This window comes from Schistocerca americana, chromosome 1 (genome assembly GCF_021461395.2).
Source record: "Schistocerca americana isolate TAMUIC-IGC-003095 chromosome 1, iqSchAmer2.1, whole genome shotgun sequence".
Classification (NCBI taxonomy): Eukaryota; Metazoa; Arthropoda; class Insecta; order Orthoptera; family Acrididae; genus Schistocerca; species Schistocerca americana.
The window spans coordinates 905,645,826-905,672,658 of NC_060119.1; the positions used below are offsets into that span (position 1 = coordinate 905,645,826).

Sequence of the window (26,833 nt, forward strand, 5' to 3'; positions counted from 1 at the left end):
AAATTTCATGAGAAGATCCCGTCGCAACGAAAAACGCCTTTGTTTTAATGATTGCCACTCCAGTTCACGTATCATGTCTGTGACACTGTCTCCCCTATTTCGCGATAATACAAAACGAGCTGCCCTTCTTTGTACTTTCTCGGTATCATCCGTCAGTCCCACCTGATGCGGGTCCCACACCGCACAGCAATACTCCAGAATAGGGCGGACAAGCGTTGTGTAAGCAGTCTCTTTAGTAGACCTGTTGCACCTTCTAAGCGTTCTGCCAATGAATCGCAGTCTTTGGTTTCCTCTACCCACAATATTATCTATGTGATCGTTCCAATTTAGGTTATCTGTAATTATAATCCCTAAGTATTTAGTTGAATGTACAGCCTTCAGATTTGTGTGACTTATCTCGTAATCGAAATTTAGCTGATTTCTTTTAGTACTCATGTGAATACCTTCACACTTTTCCTTATTCAGGGTCAATTGCCACTTTTCGCACCATACAGATATCTTATCTAAATCATTTTTCAAGTTGTTTTGATCATCTGCTGACTTTACAAGACGGTGAATGACAGTATCATCTGCAAATAATCTAAGACGGCTACTCAGATTGTCTCCTATGTCGTTAATATAGATCAGGAACAATAGAGGACCTATAGCACTTCCTTCGGGAATGCCGGATTTAACTTCTGTTTTACTCGATGACTTTACGTCTATTACTACGAACTGTGACCTTCCTGACAGGTAATCACGAATCCAGTCGCACAAGTGAGGCGATACTCCGCAGGACGTGAATGACGTGCTAATCGTATCCCTCAGCTTATCTAATATTGTTTCGATACTTTGTCAAGCAGGAAAACCGTGCGCTGCCGAAAAAAATTAATCACCCTTAGAGAAATCATTACAAACATCATTTAACACCGTGAATTGGAGAGACGCATTGTTTCGGTTAGGTAGTGATTCGAAAAGGTTGTGCAGGTACGTCACATGCAGGTTAAGCAACTCGCTCAGCATTTGATCGCGCAGTTCCGCCAAACTGCGGGGATGTTGATGTCGGGGCTTTACCCGCTCTTCGAACATGTTCCATAGATTTTAAATGGGGCTCAAGTCAGGTGATTTTGCAGACCAGTCAGAATGTAATAGGGTAGGGGGGGGGGGTATTTAGGAAACCAGTCACATATTCCTCCGGCCCGATGAACTTTGCTGTTATCTTCTTTATGTGCCTGTGTCAGCAGCGGCCTCATAAGGGATAACCGACTCCAAATGTTCATTACACGCACTTCCCGCCGCAATATTTTCTCGCTGACCGCTGGGAATGGACCTTCATTCACTTCCCGCAGCTATTCCTGTCTGTTTTTGGAGCGATTTTGATTCACAAGACGTGAAACGCGTCTCTGGTCCCTCTCAAATGGCTCTGAGCACTATGGGACTTAACATCTATGGTCATCAGTCCCCCAGAACTTAGAACTACTTAAACCTAACTAACCTAAGAACAGCACACAACACCCAGCCATCACGAGGCAGAGAAAATCCCTGACCCCGCCGGGAATCGAACCCGGGAACCCGGGCGTGGGAAGCGAGAACGCTACCGCACGACCACGAGATGCGGGCTGGTCCCTCTCAGTCAAGATCTTTTTCCAACCACAAGTCTGACGTCGTGTTTCGCGTCTAAGTGAGTTAAACCACGGCTTGTAAGCACGCTGAACAGCCTGCCACGGCACAGCAACTACTCCATCAACTTCACGCCCTATGTGCCCATGAGTACGGCCAAGCACGATTGTACCTTTTTACCACTCTGTCACGTCGTTAGTCTTATTCAGGTTTATGTAAAATGTCCGTTTGAAACATAGTATCTCACTGACCGCTTCTGCCTTATGTTCACGTAGAGGAAGCACCCTATCGATTGAGCACGTGACTAGAACACTGATTCATCTGTGGAGGCTTAAAGGTTCATACGTGCGTGTGCACTAGGGTGACTAATTTTTTATCCAGTGAGCTTATTAAATTAATAAATAATTAAGCCAATAATAAAATTTTATTCGTGACTTGAACAGGTCATTGCGCATCAACTTTGGTTAGATTGTCTCAGATACGAATATCTTGTAGAGCCTATTATAGTTACATTATTTCTATCTTTATTTATCCTAACAAAACTACAAATGATTCAAATGGCTCTAAGCACTATGGGACTTAATATATCAGGTCAACAGTCCCCTATGCTTAGAACTACTTAAACCTAACTAACCTAAGGACATCATACACATCCATGCCTGAGGCAGGATTCGAACCTGCGACCGTAGCAGCAGCGCGTTTCCGGACTGAAGCTCCTAGAACAGCTCGTCCACACCGGCCGGCAACAAAACTACATCTAATGATTCATTTTACATTATGTTCATTACGACACACTTGTTATAAGAAATTTTACCGTTCTTTGCAATAACTATATAAGTAGCGGTAATACCGTTTCAGCTACAGTATTACCTATAGCAGGAAACACACTGATTATATTAGTTTATGAACAGTAAAACTAGAAGATTGTGTATTTGGACTGTGAGTGCCAGGAGCAAGGAACGTGAGAGAAAAAAGAGAGGGAGTTAAAGAGTAATAATTAAGTAATTAGGAGAATGGAAAAGAATGTCGAGTCACTGAATGAGAAACGAAAAAAGGAAAAAGTGTAAGTACGAGATTATGGAAGCATTTGCTTTAACGTTTGACGGAGGATATTTGACCATACATGTTGATGTCTTAGAGGAAAATTAAGATGTTGACAAAAGGAAGTACTTCTTTTCCCCTTAAATACAATAGAGATTTGAATTAGGCAGACCTAGAGAGGAGCAGTGGAAACGGATTTTGGTAATGTTTTAGTTTCATGGATGGCCACGATAAAACCCTTCAGTCGTGCATAGAGACAATAATGGGGGGATCGGATGTGTTGCTTCTTTACTTCAATCTGTGGCCGCAAGTGGTCAACGTTACCAGTAATCCAAACCAGACCGGAATTTTTCACACCACGTCCACACATGACCAACTGGGGATAGGTCTGGCACTCGTATTCGATCAGTGTTACACGAACGAATGCAGCCAAGAAAAGATTCGCAGCTCTGATACATAATACGTAAGCTGAAGGTGGATGAGAGGAGGGGGGGGGGGAGGGAGGAAGGGGGAGCGAGAAAGGAAAGGAAAGGGTAGGGAAAGAATTCATGATGTCAGCTATGTCGGGACTTAATGCAGAGCCGGCCAAGGTGGCTGAGCGGTTCTAGGCGCTACAGTCTGGAACCGCGCGACCGCTACGGTCGCAGGTTCGAATCCTGCCTCAGGCATGCATGAGTGTGATGTCCTTAGGTTAGTTAGGTTTAAGTAGTTCTAAGTTCTAGGGGACTGATGTCCTCAGATGTTAAGTCCCATAGTGCTCAGAGCCATTTGAACCATTTGAACTTAATGCAGAGTCAGCGCAAATTTGTGCCAGACCGGTATCCGAACACGGGATCTCATACTTACTAGGCATGTAATTGAGTCCCCTCGATGACGAACCCACCACTTTCACTGGGAATGGCCAGTCACGTTTAAGCTTCTGCGGGAATCTCAAAGGAGCGAGCAATGGAGATATTGACGGGGACTGCAAATAGGTAGCGCTAGGTGGTTCAAATGGTTCAAATGGCTCTGAGCACTATGGGACTCAACTGCTGAGGTCATTAGTCCCCTAGAACTTAGAACTAGTTAAACCTAACTAACCTAAGGACATCACAAACATCCATGCCCGAGGCAGGATTCGAACCTGCGACCGTAGCGGTCTTGCGGTTCCAGACTGCAGCGCCTTTAACCGCACGGCCACTTCGGCCGGCAGCGCTAGGTGGGATCGTGGGTCGGCCGATAAGCGTGCCGACATAGTCCCAGTAACACTATATTCGGGTGACGAAGTGCTTAACGCAACTGCCTAATGAGCGGGAGATCCTGGGTTCGAATGCCGGTCCAGCACACATTTCCACACGTCGCTTCTGACTCCACATAAAGTCTCGATGCAGCTGACGTCATGAATTCCTTTTCTTTCCTTTCTCCATCCTCCCCCCCCCCCCCCACACCAGCCCCTCCCCCTTCAACCTATACAAGGAGAATGCTACGTTGTGGCTGCGGCGCTAGGCTCTGATGGTATCGGACTCTAGCAGCGCAGAGCTAGGAGGACCTTCGTTAGACCCACGCCACATATGAAGGCGGCTGGACCCCAGCGAGGGGTACTGTAGTGACGGTCAGAGCCTGTACAGGCAGGCAGCAGTTGCGATTGGAGGCCCGGTGGTGTAGGTGGCAACTGCGTCATAGGGATAACTTTGTCTTCGTGGCAGTGTGTCGCACACACTGAGATCGTAACATTGTCCAGCTGTCCGACGATTTCTAGCTGGCACAAGGAGAGGCGGGGGGGGGGGGGGGGGAGGCGGCGGAAGGGGGAGGAGTATAAATACTGTTATCAGGAGTGTGATGATGAAAATGACTGTCGCATTACTCTGTCTCGTGGAACTTCTTTGCTAATACAGAAGTTTCTCAAGGGTGGTCGGTATCAGGTGACGCCGTCATTGCCTCGCCGAAGTAGGTCACCGCGGGAGCGACAAGTGGCTGAAGGTACATGTGGCAGCACAGGTCGTTGACTGTGGTGGGTAGCGCTCGGAACTCAGCATATTCCTACCGACACTTCTTGGTTGATAAAATGAGAGTACTACTCGCATATCATGAGAAGGCTATATTGTTGGAGTAATTTGCTTGCGATCAGGTTGTAGCACATTGGCTGCTGGGACAAGTACTGCCTCCGTCTCTCGGTGTGGCCATTTATAGCTTTTAAAGTAAGTAAGCAGTTCAGCTGAAGAGAAATGGACGTCTCTGTAAAGGGTAATCACAGAAGTTGGGGAGAAAAACGTAGATATAAATAATGTAACGGCGAAGAAATCACGAGTAACACAAGAATAGTTGAGATGGTTGACGAAAGAAGGAAGTACAGATATGGTCAATGAAATTCAGGAGTGCAGAAATACAAGGCGCTTAGGAATAAAATAAATAGGGCGTGCAGGGAAGCTAAGGCGAAAAGGCTGCATGAAAAATGTGAAGAAATCGAAAATGAAATAATTGTCGAATAGACTGACTCAGCATACAGAAAAGTCAAAACAACCTTTGGTGAAATTAAAAGCAAGGGCGGTAACGCTAAGAGTTCAATGGGAATTCCACTGTTAAATGCAGAGGACAGAGTGGATAGGTGGAAAGGGTACAGTGAGGGCATCTATGAGGGGGAGGACTTACCAGATGAAGTGATCCACTGTTAGTGTTAGAATTTAGATCAGATTTGGAAGACTTAAAATCAAATAAGGAAGAACGGATGGCTAACAATACATCAGAATTTCTAAAATTATAGGGTAAATGGGAAATAAACGATTATTCACCTCGATGCGTAGAATGCATGAGACTGGCCAATACCATAAGCCTTTCGCAAAAACATCATACTCACAATTCCCAAGATTGTAGGAGCTGACAAATACGACAAGTGTCACACAATCAGCTTAACAGCTCGTGCATTCAAGTTTCTGACAAGGATAATATACAGAACAATGGAAAAGAAAACTGAGGATCTCTTGGATGACTGTCAGTTTGGCTTTAGGAAAGGTAAAGGCACGAGAACGGTAATTCTGATGTTGCGGTTGATAATGGAAGCGAGACACGTTCATAGGATTTGTGGACCTGGTAAAAGCGTTCGACGATGTCAAGTAGTGCAAGAGCTTCGAAATTCAGAGAAAAATAGGGGTGGGGAAAGACGGATAATATGCACAATGTACAAGAGCCATGAGGGAATAATAAGAATGGAAGACGAAAACGAAGTGCTCGGATTAAAAAGAATGTAAGACAGGGATGTAGTCTTTCGACCCTCCTGTTCAATCTCTTCATCGAGGAATTAATGACGGAAATAAAAAAAGGTTCGAGAGCGGGACTAAAATTCAGGGTGAAAGGGTATCAATGTTAAGTTCGCTGCTGATATTGCTATACTCAGTGAAAGTGAAAAAGAATTACAGGATCTGTTGCAAGGAATGAACAGTCTGATGAGTACAGAGTATGGACTAAGAGTAAATCGAAGAAAGAAAAAAAAGTGAGAGAAAAAGCAGAAATCAGAATAGCGAGAAACGTAACATCATAGCTGTTGATCACGAAGTAGATGAAGTTAAGCAATTCTGCTATCTAAGTAGCAAAATAACTCATGCTGGACAGAGCAATGACCTAAAAAGCAGACTAGCAATGGCAAAAGGGCATTCCTGGCCAAGACAAGTCTCTTAGTATCAAACAAAGATCTTACTCTAAGGAAGAAATTTCTGAGAGTACACGTTTGGAGCACAGCATTGGTGGCAGTGAGACATGGATTTTGGGAAAGCGGAACAGAAGATAATCGAAGAATTTGAGATGTGATACTACACAAGAATGTTGGAAATTATGTAGACTCTTAAGGTAAGGAATGATGAGGTTCTCCACGGAATCGGCGAGGAAAGTAATATATGGAAAACGCTGCCTAGAAGAAGGAACAGGATGACACGACACCTGTTAATAAATCAGGGTATAATTTCCGTGGTATTAGAGGGAGCTGTAGAGGATAAAACCTGTAGAGGAAGACAAAGATTGGAATACATCCAGAAAATAATTGAGAACACAGGTTGCGAGTGCTATTCTGAAATGAACAGGTTGGCTCAGGAGAGGAATTCGTGACGGGCCGCAACAAACCAGCCACAAAACTAACGATTCAAAATAAAAATTAACAAAAATGTAATGAGTCAATGTTTTGCAGAAGTGACATGAAACTGACAGTGATCCACTAAAGGACCACGTACAGCCTCTCTTTCCATATTTTTGAATTATAATTGTAACCACTATGCAAGAAACAGAACACGAATCAACATTATTTTCGCTACAGCGTACAACCTTGTTACATAGCTAAGGTCGACAATGAGTTTAATCATTATATAATACATTACACGTACCGCCTACCTGCAGTTGCGTTCAGAAGTATAACACATTTATATTCGACTCATGTTTTCCGTCTTGCCGAATAGAAAAACACGTTTACTACTTCCTGAGTCACATTAAGTTATCTAATCTGCTGAGAGTCTTCTGATATAATAGGAATACACTCCTTTCCCCTGTTTTAATTTTGTTGACGTCCTCGAACACACCGAAACAGTTATAAACAAATTGCAAATTTAAAATCTTGGCCCTTCTTTAATACACTCTGTTTGGATGGTTCAACTTTATGACATAGGAGGTAATTTAATGCTTCGTTTTAGACGAAGTTGTCAAAAGCGGAGGGACAGGCAGAAGACAGGAGCACAGCGTATAAGCGACCATATAGATGCCGCCATCCGTGTCTGCAACGTATCTGTACGTCAGTCAGAATTTGTTTCCCGTGTATCCTCTTGTACTGCGATTTCTAGATTCACTTCGTTGTGCACAGAAGTGGCATTTGCCGAGCGGCGGGTGTGAGGCGGTTGTTGGGGACAAGGAGGTTGGCGTGGATTTAAAATGCGGAAAGTGGCACAGCAATGTCCGTTGAGATGGGAATCTATGGATTTCATAAGGGCAGAGTCTTCACTGGGGGGGGGGGGGGGGTGATTTGGTAAACTTTCACAGTTAACAGAACAGATCATCAAGGTGAAGGCGACGGATGAACAAAGACACGGCGAGAAACCCAGGCGACGAGGCAAAGACTGGTGATGGTGATTAAATGTGAACGAATGACCAGCGACGACAGCGAATTACAAATATTTCTGTAGAAATAAATATTAAACGTGATAAATATATCTGAAGATGTCTCAGGCTAATTACTGGACGTTTTGACGAGGGATCTGAGATGGTCGGTGTCGACAGCACAGAGTTTACTGCCTGAGCGCGTGGTCTGCCGGGGTAGCACGCACACACTTAAAGAGAGCAGACACTGACCGTCTCGCGGCAGTCGGTGTTCTAAAGGGCAAGTGACATTGACGGACCTCTGCTGGTGGATTCCTCAGTTTGCTCAGTGATGGCCAAGAGGTACCGCGAACAACTCCATGTGTGATGTAATATGTTATCTGGTGGACTTTGATTTGACGTTTTGCAGTTTAGTCATCATAGTGAGAAGCGTGTCCCTCTACCATTTGTGTCAGAACTCGTGGCGCTGTGCGGAAGTAAGCATTCTACGCCGCCGAGTTAAGTCTGCTTTGTCATCATGCTGCTCCGTACCAGTGTCGGCCTGAAGACAGATGCGGCGCAGGAGAGGCTTGTCTTCTGTTTTAGTTTCATCATGGCGTCATGATGGCGAAGAACCACTTTACTGGAATCATGTAAGCTATGCATTGTGGTTCTGTTATTCGTGGTGAGAATCTGCCATTTCAGGGGCGCCTAGTGTGATGATTTTTTAAAAATATTATAAGCAAACTGTTAAGTTTAGAGCGATCAATTTTGTTTAAAGGTATTCATAACATTTTTTAAATGTTTGTTTTCCTTTGAATACCAAGATGGTGAAACAGATTCTCACTATTTAGATCAGTTTAAAAAATTTTGTGGTCACTCGTAATTTGGTTTCTATTGCACCATCGGCCCTGTAAATGTTTAAAAATATTACTGCTATATATCTTGTATCATTTTAGTCAAATTTTTTAAATTAGCTTAAGGTTTCTTGTAAGGGTTTTATCTTTTACGTATTAGGAAGAGAATTTTGTTTTAGTTTGGTGTGAGTTTTATTTAAGGGCTTTGAAAGAAAGTTATTGCAATGTGATGTTAGAAGTTGTCTCCTCTGTTTCAGAAAATCAGCTGTTCTGAAATTGTATTTTATGTTTCGTGCCTGAGGGTGGCTACTGTTGGTATTATTTTCGTATGGAGCTGTTTGACCCTTTTTCCGATAGTCAAAACTGATCGCAGTTTAATTTTGTTATGTGTTTGAACATTCCTTGATCATAATTTGCAATCTAACACTTGTAATAAAGTGAGGATTTGTTAAACTTATGGCCCGTAGTCCTAGTGCTCTTCATGTTGAATGTAAATAGTCCTCCTCCTGTTTTTATAATGATGTGATAAACTGTGACTCATTGTTGCTTTACTTTGCTGCACAGTATAAATCAGCTTTAAGGTTTAAAATTTTTTATAGTCCTTTGGTTATTAAAGAGAGGGATGCATTACTGGGCTGCTCCGTTACTGGATGTATTAATTTTCTGCTGAACAAGTCGGTATCGATTGTTGTTGCACCAACACCCTTCCTATCAGCTTTCTCAACCTGTGACAATGCAGGCCAGCAAGCTGCTTACAAAATGATGCTGCCCAGAAAGGAATAAAGTCAACTCAGCATGATACAGGGACCAAGGCGCCGCTATGGTGAATGGATTACCACATGCCAGGCCGTGGACGCCGCACTGCCTGGGCCTCCTCACGTGGCATGAGGCGCGTCCCTCTCAATAAAAAAAAAAAATGGACAAGACTGGCAGAAATACTCGTCGCTCAGACCTAGCAGTATCTATCATCGACTGCGAACTATGTAGAGAGCTATTACACGCTAGCCATAGACCCGATGTGGGTCATTCAACCCCGTCTGCAACTAGCCGCTGCGCCACTCGTCTATCGGCCGCATGTAGCCCTGACGCTGCCCGCTCCTGAGCGGCCACCATCCGACTAGGCACTATGGCCTCCTTCAGGTTGCCATCGGTTCACTTTTGAACGTCTCCAAAGGATCCTCGAATGCAGTCAACACTTGGGTGCATCCCGCAACTGACCTATCGCGAGCTGCAGGGTGACTCACGTTCGCGCGCTGCTTCGTGTGGATGCCTAAAGTCGCCACGCGATCGCCTGAGCGATGATGCTCCATCTCTACGGTAACCACCTCCCTGCCTGGCGTCCTCGCGCTGACGGCCGCCCCGTGCTGGAGACGTGTTCTGCTGAGATGATCTCAGCTTCCCAGGTTCAAAGCAAGAGACTAAGACACCGTCTTTGGTGGCTGTATGAGTTCTTGATGAATAAAACAATTGATAATAGTGGTGAATTTGTGATTCCACGACCACGGAAACATTAGTTGCCTCTGAGCGCTATGGGACTTGAGTTCTGAGGTCATCAGTCCGCTAGAACTTAGAACTATTTAAACCTACCTAACCTAAGGACATCACACACATTCCATGCCCGAGGCAGGATTCGAACCTGCGACCGTAGCGGTCGCGCGGTTCCAGACTGTAGCGCCTAGAACCGCTCGACCACCTCGGCCGGCAAACATTAGTTCCCCAGACCTACTGTCCAGCGCACGATACCAAGCCATCATCCTGGAACAGTAGTAACTGGTGCCTGAAGAGCCAGTGACGTCAAACAATGTCCTGGGTCAGCACCATCAGCGCAGCTTGGTGTGTCCAAACAAACATGTTTACTCTGGCTGTTTGCCCTTCGAGTGTTATGCACAAGTGGAGTACATTGTTGAAGTTTGGTTTGTGAAAGTAGACGCAGACGGTGATATGAAGGTTAATTCAGACCTTTAGAGAAACATATTGTCATGTGGCAGTTTATACCAAACCCGTTTCACAACCTATTTTATAGCGTGATATGCACAGCCAAATAGGCAATGAAGTCAATTATTTAACGCTACGTGAAAACTGTAGACAATGTTTACTACTGCCAGTGACTGCAGTACTAAGTTAATTACTTCTTTTCCCTTCGGTAATGGAGACCTGTTATTTTCTGAAAACTTGAGGTCCTTCTTTAGCCGTCTAGTGACAGGGAAGTTAATTTAGAAAGACTGGAGTATCATTAACTTGTTTGGCCCTGAAAGCCGCCCACTGCAGGTGGAGACCACCGTGAGACTGGCCGTTGAGTCGAGGCATTCCCATGCATGAATGTTCGTTTAAATCCGAATGAGAGGGTCTGTGACTGGTTCACAGTAATTGTTTTGGTACAAGGGGCATTTTCCCTCGTGTGTTTACCTTCGAGGCTTTTTGTTGGTCGGGCTTGGATATACGTTATGTAGTAGCAGACATTCTCCATCTTCTTTCCCCCGCCATGCTTGTTAACCATGACAAAATCCGAGAGAGTAGAAATTTGTTAAACTTGTTTATAAAATTATTATTGGCCGGTACTCGCAAGATCTTCTAAAACTGGCCAGCGGGATTCCTAAGCTGACAGAACCAGTCGTGTTTTAAAGAGTGAAGTCAGAAGACACTTGCCGTAGAGTTCGAAGAGATCACTTGTACAAAGGGCTCCAGCGAGAAAAGTACTGAGGTCGTGTTTCCAGCCATTATTACAGCCATCTTTACACTCGGTGTCTACGATTCGCAAGCTTGAGCTAGTGATGCAATCACTGAGCCTAGAGGAAAGCGAATGTATTAGGGTTTAACTGCGCAGTTTTAGCGTTCGCAGCCAGCTAGTTGCACCCACCATGCATTCCGATGAATCCATTCATGTTCGTTCTTGCTTCACTGGCCTTCTTTCATTAAATCACTGACCGTTTACACAATTAACGACCATATCCACGACACAGTTTCATATTATGCTTTCATGTGTCCACCCAACATTGCCAAGGCTATATTTCATAATTACAACCTTTTGACCATTAATTAAATGTACATATCCTTCCATTACAACTACTGACAACCTTGGGAGAGCCAGTCCTGACAAAACTCTACCATCTGGTGAGCAAGATGCATGAGACAGGCGAAATACCCTCAGACTTCAAGAAGAATATAATAATTCCAATCCCAAAGAAAGCAGGTTTTGACAGATATGAAAATTACCGAACTATCAGTTTAATAAGTCACGGCTGCAAAATACTAACTCGAATTCTTTACAGACGAATGGAAAAACTATTAGAAGCCGACCTCGGGGAAGATCAGTTTGGATTCCGTAGAAATATTGGAACACGTGAGGCAATACTGACCCTACGACTTATCTTAGAAGCTAGATTAAGAAAAGGCAAACATACGTTTCTAGCATTTGTAGACTTAGAGAAAGCTTTTGAGAATGTTGACTGGAATAACCTCTTTCAGATTCTGAAAGTGGCAGGGGTAAAGTACAGGGAGCGAGAGGCTATTTACAATTTGAATAGAAACCAAATGGCAGTTATAAGAGTTGAGGGGCATGAAAGGGAAGCAGTGGTTGGGAAGGGAGTGCGACAGGGTTGTAGCCCCTCCCCGATGTTATTCAATCTGTATATTGAGCAAGCAGTGAAGAAAACAAAAGAAAAATTCGGAGTAGGTATTAAAATCCATGGAGAAGAAATAAAAACTTTGAGGTTCGCCGATGACATTGTAATTCTGTCAGAGACAGCAAAGGGCTTGGAATAGCAGTTGAACGGAATGGACAGTGTCTTGAAAGGAGGGTATAAGATGAACATCAACAAAAGCAAAACGAGGATAATGCAATGTAGTCGAATTAAGTCCGGAGATGCTGAGGGTATTAGATTCGGAAATGAGACACTTAAAGTAGTAAAGGAGTTTTGCTATTTGGGGAGCAAAATAACTGATGATGGTCGAAGTCGGGAGGGTATAAAATGTAGACTGGCAATGGCAAGGAAAGCGTTTCTGAGGAAGAGAAATTTGTTAACATCGAGTATAGATTTAAATGTCTGGAAGTCGTTTCTGAAAGTATTTGTATGGAGTGTAGCCATGTATGGAAGTGAAATATGGACGATAAATAGTTTAGACAACAAGAGAATAGAAGCTTTCGAAACGTGGTGTTACAGAAGAATGCTGAAGATTAGATGGGTAGATCACATAACTAATGCGGAGGTAATGAATAGGACTGGGGAGAAGAGAAGTTTGTGGCACAACTTGACTCGAAGAAGAGACCGGTTGATAGGACATGCTCTTAGGCATCAAGGGATCACCAATTTAGTATTGGAGGGCAGCGTTGAGGGTAAAAATCGTAGAGCGAGACCAAGCGATGAATACACCAAGCATATTCAGAAGGATGTAGGTTGCAGTAGGTACTGGGAGATGAAGAAGCTTGCACAGGATAGAGTAGCATGGAGAGATGCATCAAACTAGTCTCAGGACTGAAGACCACAACAACAACAAAATGCTTTATTCAGTGGGCAAATAATTTTAGGTGTGTCTTACGGCAATAAACCAAATTCTTATGCTGACCACTAGTTTCCTTTTGCAATTACATGAGTTCCTTCAGTAATATATCTGCGTGAGTAGTAGTACTCGTAGTTTCACGTCTCGTTGAGCCATCCCTAGTAATTTTCATTCAATAAGATGTATTCCAGTTCACGTCATTACTTCTCTTAAATCTGCATGACAGTATAGTGAGGTTCCCTTTTAAGTAGGTCACTACGGAACGAAACTTTATCATCTTAGGGGCTTACTAAACAGCTTAACCGACACCCCAGAAAATGCTGCTTTGCACCCAGTTATGTGTGGGCAATGTAGTCTGCTGAGTACGGGGAGCGTAGATCCGTGTCACTTGTAGTTTGTTTTAAGTGTAGAAGGTGTCGTCATTATGCCAAGGAATGCCACTAGTGAGCATCGTTAGTGCTTAGTCGTAAAGAGTAAATAATGTTGAGGGTTTTACAGTATTACTAACAATGAACAGTCTCTCTACGTTTGTCATGTTATATGTTGTCATAATGTGGTAAATACAGACTTTACATGAGTAAGTCAGAGGAACTGATGGTTACTACTCGGTAAGTGGTGCAGACTTTGCTAGAACATGTTGTTCAAATGAGACTTGCATAGCCAGTTAGGTGCTTTGAAGGAGAACAGATCCTCGTCCAGGTGTAGCGCCTTCCCTGGATGCCGGTACATCTTGTCTAACCGATCCTTTTTCTGGCGAGACAGGGGAGGGCGTGTTGACACTTGCGGACAATTTGTTGTCAGCTGCAAAACTAGGTTGTTGGGCAGCTGAACAGTTGTTACATATCGCCAAGTTACGAATCATACGTCACATTAAAACATATGTAATATATTATACCAAGAGGACCTGAGAAATGCTCTGCAATACAACGGTATAGAAGGCAGAGTAGTTATAGGTATTATTTGGAGCTGTGACATGGTGTATCATTGAAACAAATGGAGTCCATCAAAAGCTTCATGGATGAAGTAAGAAAACTCAATGTTAATACCCATGAGTTAACGGAAAGTGACGACACAAATAGGGACCTTTCACGAGAAGCAGAGCAGAGGCAATTATATACGTTTTTATGGAGATTATCACCCGAAGTATCAAGGAAAGTACGTGCAGAATTTTCGAAGTCTTAGCTGGGGCTATAGGCAAAGCGGGGGGTTCAGAAGAAATAGATTCAGTAACCAAAGTTCGTGACAGAAGTATTTTTCCCATTGATGTCAAATATTATCGTCCCGAACGTTCGGGATACATGCGGTAAGACTGCTATCACCTCAGTGCAAGAAATGCGGAAAGGCTGGACTTCGAGGCCAAGTAAAGAGCGTAAATTGAAGGGCCGTACGGAAATAATCAGTGGTCTAACGGTTTCCTGTAAATTTCAGTCTGGCACCGTAATAAACGAAGGACGAAGTTAAACAGAGATGTCAGGCATACTCAGTGTGAGTCTCAGATGTGGTCGACCAAAAAACGTACTCACTCGGTGTTGTAGTTGAAAGAGCAGCAGAAGCCCGCGTCCGACTTCTGACGAGTGAAGAGCTGCGAGCAGTTGACGATTTGCTTCCGCCAGAGGCAGCGGACCATCAGCGACTCGCAGGACGGTGCCAGCTGCAAAGAACCGCTCTGATATTGGAAGAAATTTTGAATCTATCATAAAAACTAAAAGGAACTGTACGTAATCCACTATTTTTAACTTCAAGCTGCTTCAGGCAGCTGGAATGCTGACGTGCTAGGGATCCAGTCGCGTCCTCTGATATTATGGGATTAAAAAAATAGGAGGAAAAATAAAGTGAATGCCAGTAATGGATAGAACAGAAACAGAGATATTTTTTCTGTTACTGATTACTAACGAAAAAGGTTATAGACGTTGAGTATTTGTGTATGTACAGGGCTGTTCAAAAAGAAGGAACAGGTTTCAAACATTTATTGCTTCCAAACTACAAAAGATATTAACATAATTCCAACGTTCCTGGAAAAGGAGAAGTTCAATTTTTTATGCATTCAATGTGAGCACCATGTGTTACACGACAAATATCAGAACGGTGGCTCATTTCCTGCCCCACACGAAGCAGCTGGTATCTCGTTATCAAATTCATATCTTCAACAATGCGATATTACAGACTTTCAAAATTGTTAGGCATAGGGACAATAAAAATTCTCTTCGTACGTCCGACGTTACCTGAATGACACCATTCCAGAACGTTGGACTGGAAGAGGAGAACCAGAAGATGAACTTCATCGTCCATCGGCTCCCAGGTCTCCAGACCTCACACATTGTAACTCGTATCTGTTTTGATATTTGTCGTGTAGCACACGGTGCTCACACTGTAAGCATAGAAATTTGAACTTTTCTCTTTCCAGGAACGTTGGAATTAGACTATTTTTACGGCAAAATGTTAAATAATCTTTTTTCTGTCTAGGTTGGTCTGATTTTAATAATAGAACATTCATAATCACCAGCCGAATACTTGCGCTTAATTCCGATAGAAGGAGCAGTAGCGTCCCTTCCTACACACACGAATTCCTTATATATAAATAAGAATCTTACACAAGTCAGGACCAAAAGAATTTGGGGAAAAAGCCTTGAGTTAAGGTTGGTGAAATTATGTAGAGTCTTTCTTATTTTAGTAATCCACAAGAAACTTCGGCGACGTCGGAATCCATTATGCTGTGCCAAAAACTGAATACTTTTATGAGTGATTAAAAGCGCAAACTTAGGCGGTATGATGCAACTCGTTGATTTGGGCGGGCACCGCAAAGGACCGCTAACAGTGTACCTCAGTACACATGCAGGTTCCGCCTGAGAGTCTACGGTAATGAAAAAGGAACAACGATTAACAAATGTAAGTTATACTCTTTGGTACGCTTGGGTGCCTGATTTGGATGAACAGCAGTTAAAACCAGATACTGCAGTTCGAAACGAGTCTAATACCAGATACCGAAAGTTTAGTAAGTTTTTAGTAAGGCAGTACAGCACAGAACTGCAAATCTGCGGTACTGCAATTCGCTTATGCCATCTGAACGTATTGTAATGTTGGTGGGTGCGTATGAAACAGATTTCGACCTGTTTCTATCTGTCCGTTTCAATGACTCTAGAAATGTGAGAGAAGCATCGGTGGTGTTTCGAAACGATCAGAAATTCAAGGTAGACTCATTCTGAGTGGGTCTTTGCTGGTGACGTCAATGTCAAATTACAGATAGTGCTAAGGGTGGAGAGCTAATCTTCTGTGCTTTTGATATAAACTTCCGATGAGTGCTAGGTGCAGATGCTGAATGGAAGCAATTTACTGTAAAAACTGGTTGAAAACGAGCATTTCGCCAGGCTGTGGAGGCCCAAGGAGTGCCTACCACCTGCCGTGTCACACTCAGCCTTGCAGCCCTATGCAGATGCGGTATGGAGGGGCCTGTGGTCAGCCCCAGTAATTTCTTTGTCCGAGGGCTGTTATGACGTCCCACCCCAACCCCTCCAAAACCAATAGGGTAGGTGAGGGAGGGGTTAGGGGGAGGTGTGGGGAGGGTGACCTACGTACAGGCTGGGAAAAACGCATGATGATATCTGGAGGTGTGTGGGTGATCGTCGTAATTAATTTGCATATCAATATGATTCCCCCATGAATCATGGACCTTGCCGTTGGTAGGGAGGCTTGCGTGCCTCAGCGATACACATAGCCGTGCCGTATGTGCAGTCACAGTGGAAGGGTATCTGTTGAGAGATCAGACTAATGTGTGGTTCCTGAAGAGGGGCAGCAGCCTTTTCAGTAGTTGCAGGGACAACAGTCTGAATGATTGACTGATCTGGCCTTGTAACAGTAACCAAAACGGCCTTGCTCTGCTGATACTGCGAACAGCTGAAAGCAAGGGGAAACTAGAGCCGTAACTTTTCCCGAGGGCATGCAGCTTTACTTTATGGTTAAATGTCGATGGTATTCTCTTGGATAAAATATTTCGGAGGTAAAATAGTCCCCCATTCGGATCTCTGGGAGGGGACTACTCAGGAGAACGTCGTTATCAGGAGTAAGAAAACTGGCGTTCTACGAATCGGAGTGTGGAATGTCAGGGCAGGTAGGTTACAAAATTTGAAAACGGAAATTGATAGGTTAAAGTTAGATATAGTGGGATTAGTGAAGTTCGGTGACAGGAGGAACATGACTTCTAGTCAGGTGAATACAGGGTTATAAATACAAAATAATGAATAAAAAAGTAGGAGCGCCGGCAAGCTATTACGAACAGCATAGTGAACGCATTATTGTAGTCAAGATAAATACGAAGCCTATGCCTACCACAGTAGTACAAGTTTATATGCCAACTACCTCCGCAGATGATGAAGAGACTGAAGAAATCTACGACGAATTAAAGAAATTATTCAGAGAGTCAAGGGAGATGAAAATTTTTTAATGGTGGTAAGGAATGAAAGAGGAAGCTGCTTGGTAGAATTTTGCACAGAGCATAACTTAACACTTGGTTTAAGAACCATGAAAGAAGGTTGTATACGTGGAAGAGGCCTGGAGACACTGGAACATTTCAAATTTTGTAAAATTTGTGGTAAGGTCCTATGGGATCAAACTGCGGAGGTCATCGGCCCCTACACTTACACACAGCTTAACCTAACTTAAACTAACTTACGCTAAGGATAACAAACACACAAACATATCCATGCCCGAGGGAGGACTCGAACCTCCGACGGGGAGGAGCCGAGCGAACCGTGACAAGACGCCCGAGACCGCGCGGCTACCCCGCCCGGCTGGAAGATTTCATATAAATTATATAATGGTTAGACAGAGATTTAGGAACCAGGTTTTGAACTGCAAGCCATATCTAGGGGCAGATGTGCACTCACACCCCAATTTAATGATTATGAACTGTAGATTAAAAATGAAGAAACCGCAAAAAGGTGGCATTATAAGGAGATAGGACGTAGATAAACTGAAAGAACCAGAGATTGTAGAGAATTTCAGAGAAAGCATTAGGGAATGATTGACAGGAACAGGGGAAAGAAATACAGTAGAAGAAGAATGGGTAGCTTTGAGAGATGAAATAGTGAAGGTGGCGGCGGATCAGGTAGGCAAAAAGACGAGGGCTAGTAGAAATCCTTGAGTAACAGAAGAGATATTCAATTTAACTGATGAAAGGAGAAATAATGAAAATGCAGTAAATGACGCAGGCAAAAAGGAATACAAACGTCTCAAAAATGAGATCGACAGGAAGTGCAAAATGGCTACATAGGGATGGCTAGAAAACAACGGTAAGGATGTAAAGGCATATATCACTAGTGGTTAGATAGATACTGCCTATAGGAAAATTAAAGAGACCTTTCGAAACAAGAGAACCACCTGTATGAATATCAAGAGTTCAGATAGACACGCAGTTCTAAGCAAAGAAGAGAAAGCAGAAAGGTGGAAGGAGTATACAGAGGGTCTATATAAGGGCGATGCACTTGAGGGCAATGTTATGGAACGTAAGTGAAGATGAAATGGGAGATGTGATACTGCGTGAAGAATTTGGCAGAGCACTGATAGATATGAGTCGAAACAAGGCCCCGGGAGTAGACAACATTCCATTAGAACTACTTATAGCCTTGGGAGAGCCACCCATGACAAAATTCTACCATTTGATGAGCAAGATGTGTGAGACAGGCGTAATACCATCAGACTTCAAGAAGAGTGTAATAATTCCAATCCCAAAGAAAGCAGGCGTTGACAGGTGTGAAAATTACCAAACTATCAGTTTAAGTCACGACTGCAAAATACTAACACGAATTCTGTACAGACGAATGGAAAAACTGGTAGAAGCCGACCTCGGGGAAGATCAGTTTGGATTCCGTAGAAATGGTGAAACACGCAAGACAAATACTGATCCTACGACTTATCTCAGAAGATAGATTAAGGACAGGCAAATTTGCTTTTCTATCATTTGTAGACTCATAGAAAGCTTTAGACAATGGTAACTGGAATACTCTCTTTCAAATTCTGAAGTTGGGAGGGGTCAAATACAGAGAGAGAAAGGCTATTTCCGATCTGTACAGAAACTAAATGGCAGTCATAAGAGTCAAGGGGCATGCAAGTGTTGCAGTGGTTGGGAAGGGAGTGCGACAGCGTTGTAGCCCATCCCCGATGCTATTCAGTCCGTATACTGAGCAAGCCGTATAGGAAACAAAAGAAAACATTGGAACAGGAATCAAAATTTATGGCAAAGAAACAAAATATTTGAGGTTTCCCGACGACATTGTAATTCTGTCAGAGACAGCAAAGGACCTGGAAGTACAGTTGAACGGAATGGACAGTGTTTTGAAAGGCGGATATAAGATGAACATCAACAAAAGCAAGACGAGGATGATGGAATGTAGTCTAATCAAATCAGGAGATGCTAAGGGAATTAGATTAGGTAATGAGACACTTAAAGCAGTATATGAGTTCTGCTATTTAGGTATTTAGGGATCAAAATAACTGATGATGGTCGAAGTAGAGAAGATATAAAATGTAGACTGGCAATGGAAAGGAAAGCGTTTCTGAAGAAGAGAAATTTGTTAACATCGAGTATAGATTTAAGTGTCAGGAAGTCGTTTCTGAAAGTATTTGTGTGGAGTGTAGCCATGTATGGAAGTGAAACATGTACGATAAATAGTTTGGACAGCAAGAGAATAGAATCTTTCGAAATGTGGTGCTACAGAAGAATGCTGAAGATTAGATGGGTAGATCACATAACTAATGAGGAGGTATTGAATAGGATTGGGGAGAAGAGGAGTTTGTGGCACAACTTGACTAGAAGAAGGGATCGGTTGCTAAGACACGTTCTGAGGCATCAAGGGAGCACCAGTATAATATCGGAGGGCACCGTGGAGAGTAAAAATCGTAGAGGGAGAGCAAGGGATGAACACACTAAGCAGATTCAGAAGGATGTAGGTTGTAGTAGTTACTCGGAGATGAAAAAGCTTGCACAAGGTAGAGTAGCAAGGAGAGCTGCATCAAACCAGTCTCTGAAAACAACAACAATCATTTTGATATCAATTTGTTATCAAAACTGCAAAGCACCGCCAGTATCGTGCTGCTAATAGTACCTGCCAAATGTTGTGTGTAAAATCGATAGATTCAACCAATGTTCTTTGATGGTATGGGGAGGCATCAGTGTTGACAGTCGTATGGATTTTGTAGTTGTCCATGGCCGCTTTACCGCCAGGAAGTACACAGAGCAGATCCTGTTGGACAATGTGGTGTCTGTTGCATATAGTGGTGGCCCCGAAATGTTCCTCATGCACGATAATGCCATGTGCTATGTGGCTGGAGTCACCTTGGATCCGAAGCCGAAACACTGAAGTAGTGTAATGGCCAACGGTAAGTCCCGATGTAAATCCTATTGAGCATATGTGGGACAGACCTGACAGATGTGTCCTGCCAAAGGCTCTCCAAGAACTCTCAAGGGTTCTCAGCGAAGAATGGGAACGGACACCGCATAGCGACCTCCGTAGACTTACATAGAACATGCCGTGATAAAAGCTCACGGTGGGAATACACATTACTTCAGCTCACAACGTCCCGTGAAAATATGGCAGACGCCCAAAGTTATGTTCCCCTTATTCTTTTGAGTAGTGTATAATCTTGAAGATTATATAGGTTGATTGGATAACTAATGAAGAGGTACTAGCCGGATCGAGAAGAAAGGAAATTTATGGCACCATTTAATTTAAAGAAGGAATTAATTGAGATATCAGGGTATAGTAAACTGGTAAGCGAGAGAAGTGAGGGGAACCAATGCTCGAAAACAGTAAATACGTTCAAATTAATGTACGGAGCAGTATCTATGCAGCTATGAAAACGCTTGCACAAGACGACTAACTTGATGAGCTGCATTAAACCAATCTTCGGACTAAAAATGCCACCAATACTGACAATACATTGCCTAAAATAAGGATTATAATTTCATGTAACAGAAAGTGGAAACGGTATTTTATTACCATCCGAGTAGCAAGCTAGAGACATCGAGGTACTTAACGAAACTTCAATTGTTCTGGGAGGAGTGCATTTGTAAGTCTTTTTTTCATTCAGTACGTTTGTCCATAGTGATGTTTTCTCTGAGAATTTAGTAAGAGAGCCCATCAATAGCAAATTAACTAGCAAGCAAACAACTAATCAAGACCTCTGGCTGCATGTGCCACAAGCCTTCGAGCACCACCCAACAAAGCGGCCATCGACCACTTGTCGGTCGGTTTGACGGCTGCTGGTTATTGCAGAAACACAATACCATCCTGTGATTGAATATTTCGATTCGTAATACAATTTGTAGGCTTTCATTTCCAAGATTACTATAGATGAAAAAAATACGGAATAGAGTACATGGAGATCACAAATGAAATTTGCCGTAATTGCGCAGAGTCATCCACTCAGCTTATAATAACTGCTGCCTTTACGACAGCACACTGTAGGTCCCATACATTTGCGCTAAATATGGAGACGTTTACCCTGTTTCTCTTCTTAATTAAATATTGATCCTGTTTTATGTCCATCACAACACTCGCAGTGAAAAGAGCGGTTCAGAGAATGTCAGTTGCGGCAGGATGAAAGAAGTGTAGGTCAACTGGGCAGGCCCCGAGTTGATTGATATTTGTGCTACACTGACAGCCGATAAACACCGTTTATGCTGTGTTGTCTGAGGAAATTTATTTTGCTAACGGACAAAAATTTAACCTCTCAATGTATCATGCATATCGTGTGGAGCTCTGTTTTCTTTTTCTCCTTTTCTTGCAACCTTCAGAAACCATCTCATATAAGAAATCTTTACGGAAGTGCATAAGATTTTACATGCTTCTTCATAGACGTGAACTGTGTTATGTATTTTCATGTATTTGACAATACTCAATGGGTAATGGATTATTTTATATGACATCATCTTTATCGAAATATCATCTGCTGAATTCATTGGCTCTTTCAGAGTTGTGTAAAGGCACGATTAGGAAATTAAATTTTTAGTCATAATTGCCGGTCTGCGGGATTTTACTTTGGTGCATGAATAAGCAGTAACAGAGTCCAGATTCAAGCGAATCACTGTCAACCTGGAAGTCTGACGGATTAGCTGTTCAGAATCAGATATATCACACTACTTACGAGAATAATCAGGGTCAAGAAAGAAACTGCAGACAGGAAAATAGGTGGTAAAAATTACAGGTAGCAGCAGGCTTGAAGCAAAGTGATGGGAACACGAAAAATTAAATGAAAATGGTAGTGGGGTAAGCGGAAAATACTGAAGTGATAATCACAAATCACAACTGTAACGTCGCTTCAACATAAATCCATTGTAACATAAAGAGCTAATTAATACGATGCACGCATACTATGAGCGACGAAGAAGGAATTACGCTGTGTGGTAGAAAAGACGAAATCCATTTACATCTGCTTAGTTACTCTGCAGTTCGGAATTTAATGCCTAGCAGAAAGTTCATCGAATCACCTAGAAGCTACTTCTCTACCGTTTCACTCTCGAACTGCGGCGGGAAAAACGAATTCTTAAATCTTTCCCCGAGACCTCTGATTCTGTCATTTTATTAAGATCATTCCTTTCTATGTAGGCTGGCCCCCACAAAATGTTTTCGCTTTCTGATGAGAAAGTTGGAGATTTAAATTTCATGAGTACCATACTGCAATGAAAAATGCCTTTGTTTCATGATTACCACCCCAATTCGAGTATCATACCCGTGACACTCTCTCCCTTATTTCACGATAATACAAAACGAGCTGCCCCTCTTTGAACTTTTTCGATGACTTCCGTTGATCCTATGTGATGCGTATCCTTCACCGTAAAGCAATGCTTCAGATGAGAACGGAAAATCATAGTGTAAGGAGCCTCTTTAGCACTCCTGTTGCGTATTCTACGTACTCTGCCAAGAAATCGTAGGCTTTGTTTTGCTTTCCCCACAATATTATCTATGTGATCTTCGAACTTAAATTATTCGTGATTGTATTTCCTAGATATTTAGTTGAATTTGCAGCCTTCAAATCTGTGTGCTTTATCCTGTTAGTTAAACGCATTCGAGAAATTCCATATTTGGGAGAATTCATCAATTCTGTGAAAGGGCGTACTATCAACAGAAAATGAATGAAGTGAACCTGAAAGTAAACGAGATGTTTCAGAGAAGTGAGTCAATTAGTGCACGTGGAACAGGCGTTATTGCACTTCAGACGAAGATGTTAGGCTTCCTTGTCCCGTGGACAATGACACTACAACCTCGGGCTAAGAAAGGATGATGAAGTAAATCAACTGTGTGTATTTAAAGGAACCATCCTCTTCCACATTGGAAAACGACCTTCAGATTGTTTATCCATTTATTTTAATATTGTAATAGACAACATTACGAGGGCCGATGGAAAAATTATAATAACAATATTGTTGAAACTTCCTGGCAAAATTCAGTAGAAATTCGTTTGTCCGTAAGAAGACCAATGTAGACAACAACTTCCAGCGTCATACATTAGCGAAACACTTTGCCGGCAGCCGAGAAATTTCTGGCCATACAAGAAAACCACTAAGTGCGTCGAAGGCTTGTGCCTAGTCACTCGTCGACAGGTCTAAGGTGGCAAAAGAACACAGCAAAACGAAAGCTGGAGTTTTAAATTTCACACCTAAAGTGATTCAAGCAGGAGGATCGTACAAACATACCGTCGTTTGAGAGTCCCGCAAACTCCCAAATGGAAGAGATGGAAATAGGCACCGTGGAGTAGAGAAGCAACTGAAAGAGTTGAAAACGAGTAAGTTGCTATATCCGGATGGAATCCCAATGCGGTTTGACATAAGCATACTCGGCGGCATTCGCCTTTCACTTAGCTTCCATTTTACGTTCATATCTACAACTACATGAATACTATGCAATTCACATTTAAGGGCGTGGTTGAGGGTGCGTCGAATTCGTTCTCGAACAGCGTACTTAAAATCTTTTGTGAGAACTCTGGCTTCTCTTATTTTCTTTTATTTAGATAATCAGTTCTCCATATGTAGCTGTGCGCCAACAAAATATTTTCGCAATCGGAGAAGAAAGTTGGTGAGTGAAATTTCACGAGAAGATCCTGCAGAAAAAAAACGCTGTTGTTAATTGCCACCCAACACACATATCATGCTCGTGGCGCTCTCTCCGCTATTTCGCTATAATACAAAACGAACTGACCTTCTTTGAACTTTTTTCTAACTACTACTTTCATATTTTGAGTCAATTGCCACTTACGCATCATACTGATATCTTCTCTGAATCATTTTACAATTGGATTGCATTATTTGATGGCTTCACAAGGGGGTAAATGACAGCGTCATCTGCAAACATTCTGAGAGGACTGCTCAGATTATGTCCTATGTCGCTTCTGTAGATCAGAAACAGCAGAGGGGCTGTAACACTTCCTTGTGGAACGGCTGATATTACTTCAGTTTTACTCGATAACTTTTCATTAGTTACTACAAACAGTGACCTATCTTACAGCAAATCATCAATCCAGTTGCACAACTGTGGCGGTGCACGTAATTTGATTAGAAGTTAATTGTGAGGAATGGTGTGTAAAGCCTTCTGGAAATCTAAAAGTATGCAATCAATCTGACATACCCTCTCGATAGAACTCATTACTTCGTGAGAATAAAGAGATAGTTGTTTTTTACAGGAACGATATTTTCTGAATACGTGCTATTTGATATGTGTTCCAAAATCATACTGCAACTCGACGTTAGTGATACGGGTCTGTATTTCAGCGGATTACTCCTGTTTCTTTAGTGTCTGTTCGACCTGTACGACTTTCAGTCTTTAGGTAGGGATCTTTCGGCGAGCGAACGGTTGTATATGGTTGCTAAGTATGTAGCTAGTGTATCAGCGTACTCTGAAAGGAACATGACTGGTACACAGTCTTGACCGGAGGTCTTGCCTTTTTTAGGTGTTTTACGCTGCTGCGCTACAACGAGGATGTCTGCTTATAAGTTTCTTATGTTGGCAGTTGCTCTTGATTCGAATTCAGGAATATTGGCCGGGGTCCCTCCCCCAGCGAAAAGCCCCAAGTGACCGGGAATAAGGGCAGGTGCCTCCTGCATGTAAGAAAGGTAAAAGAACTGCCCGCATAGTTACAGACCAATATCCTTAACATCGGTTTCCTGCAGGATTCTGGAACATATTCTCTATTAGAATATAGTAAATTTCCTTGAGACAGAAAAATTTATGTCCAGAAATTATTACGGATTTACAAAATATCGCTCTTATGAAATTCATCTTGCCTTTTCCCAAATCATATCCTACAAACCATGGATGGAAAGCAACATAGAGATTTCATATTGCTACATTTCCTCCAAAAGTTTCACTGGGTGCGTCACTACACACTGTTGAAGAACTAAGCATACAGTTCAGGTGCTCAGATATGTGAATGGGTTCGAAGACTTTAAACAATAGAACCCAACATGTCCTCGACGGCGAGTGTTGGACAGAGAGGAGTGTGTCGTCACGAGTGCTCCAGGGAAACGTGATAGGACCGCTCTTATTCTCTACATACATCAATGACCTGACGGACAGGGTGAGCGAAAATTTACGGCTGTTTACTGATGACGCTGTGGTGTATGGGAAACCGTAGTCGTTGAGTGACTGTAGGAGTGTACGAGACAGACAAAATTTCTATTAGGTGTAGTCAATTACACTTTGTTCTAATTGTAGAAAAATGTAAGTTACTGCGGATGAGAAGGGAAAACAATCCTGCAACCTACGAATACAGCATTAGTAGGGTGCTGATTTACCTTGTCACATTGATTAAGTATCTATGCGTAACGGTGCAAATAGATATGAAATGGAATGAGCACGTCAGGTTGGTAGTATTGAAGGCGACTCCTAGAAATCGTTTTATTGGGAGAATTTTAGGAAAATGACGTCATCCTTAAAGAATCGTATTGGGGATGCATACTGCTGCTCTCGTTCGATGCTATACTACATGTTTTAAAGGCTGGAGGAGTTGTGAACGCCCTAAGTAATGCGTACGAAACTTCACACTGAAAGGCAATAGTGTACAAAATATGAAATATACTATGTATGCAGAATATTTTCCAGAACTGCCATTGGATTTTATTTTCGAACATAAAGAAATGGTATAGATTATTCAAGGTAGTCATTGCACACTTGCAACGTACTAAATGCTTGATTCGGCTGCCTAATAAGGAAATATGGCAACAAAGCAAAAAATAAGGATAATCACTTATTAAGAACATGTTACAAAACGATACTCAGTTTTGGTACATTTTGATGTGTGGCACTTGATGTCCTAAACCTAATAAAATGATATGTATGTAACTTTGCCGTCTCTTGGCATTCTATGATATTGTCCTTGTAAATTAACGTAATTAAGTAGACACTCTGTTACTGGTCTCAGTTCTCTGTAGATAGCAACTCCTAGGCTGTAGGCTGGAAAGTAATTTTCAGAGCACGATACTGACAAGGGAACCTCCCCATCGCACCCCCCTCAGATTTAGCTATAAGTTGGCACAGTGGATAGGCCTTGAAAAACTGAACACAGATCAATCGAAAAAACAGGAAGAAGTTGTGTGGAACTATGAAAAAAATAAGCAAAATATACAAACTGAGTAGTCCATGCGCAAGACAGGCAACATCAAGGTTAGTGTGAGCGCAGGAGCGCCGTGGTCCCGTGGTTAGCGTGAGTAGCTGCGGAACGAGAGGTCCTTGGTTCAAGTCTTCCCTCGAGTGAAAAGTATAATTTCTTTGTTTTCCAAAGTTATGATCTGTCCGTTCGTTCATTGACGTCTCTGTTCACTGTAA

The 26,833-nt window shown here is 42.6% G+C and overlaps 1 protein-coding gene across 1 annotated transcript in view; it reads right to left on the reverse strand.

Moving 5' to 3' along the window:
• LOC124595074 (sodium channel protein Nach-like) overlaps positions 1-26,833 on the reverse strand; it is a 176,650-nt gene that overhangs the window by 91,883 nt on the left and 57,934 nt on the right. The window contains exon 5 of the mRNA XM_047133659.1: positions 14,546-14,688. Within this exon, the coding sequence (XP_046989615.1) occupies positions 14,546-14,688 (143 nt within the window). The remainder of the gene's footprint in view (positions 1-14,545; positions 14,689-26,833) is intronic.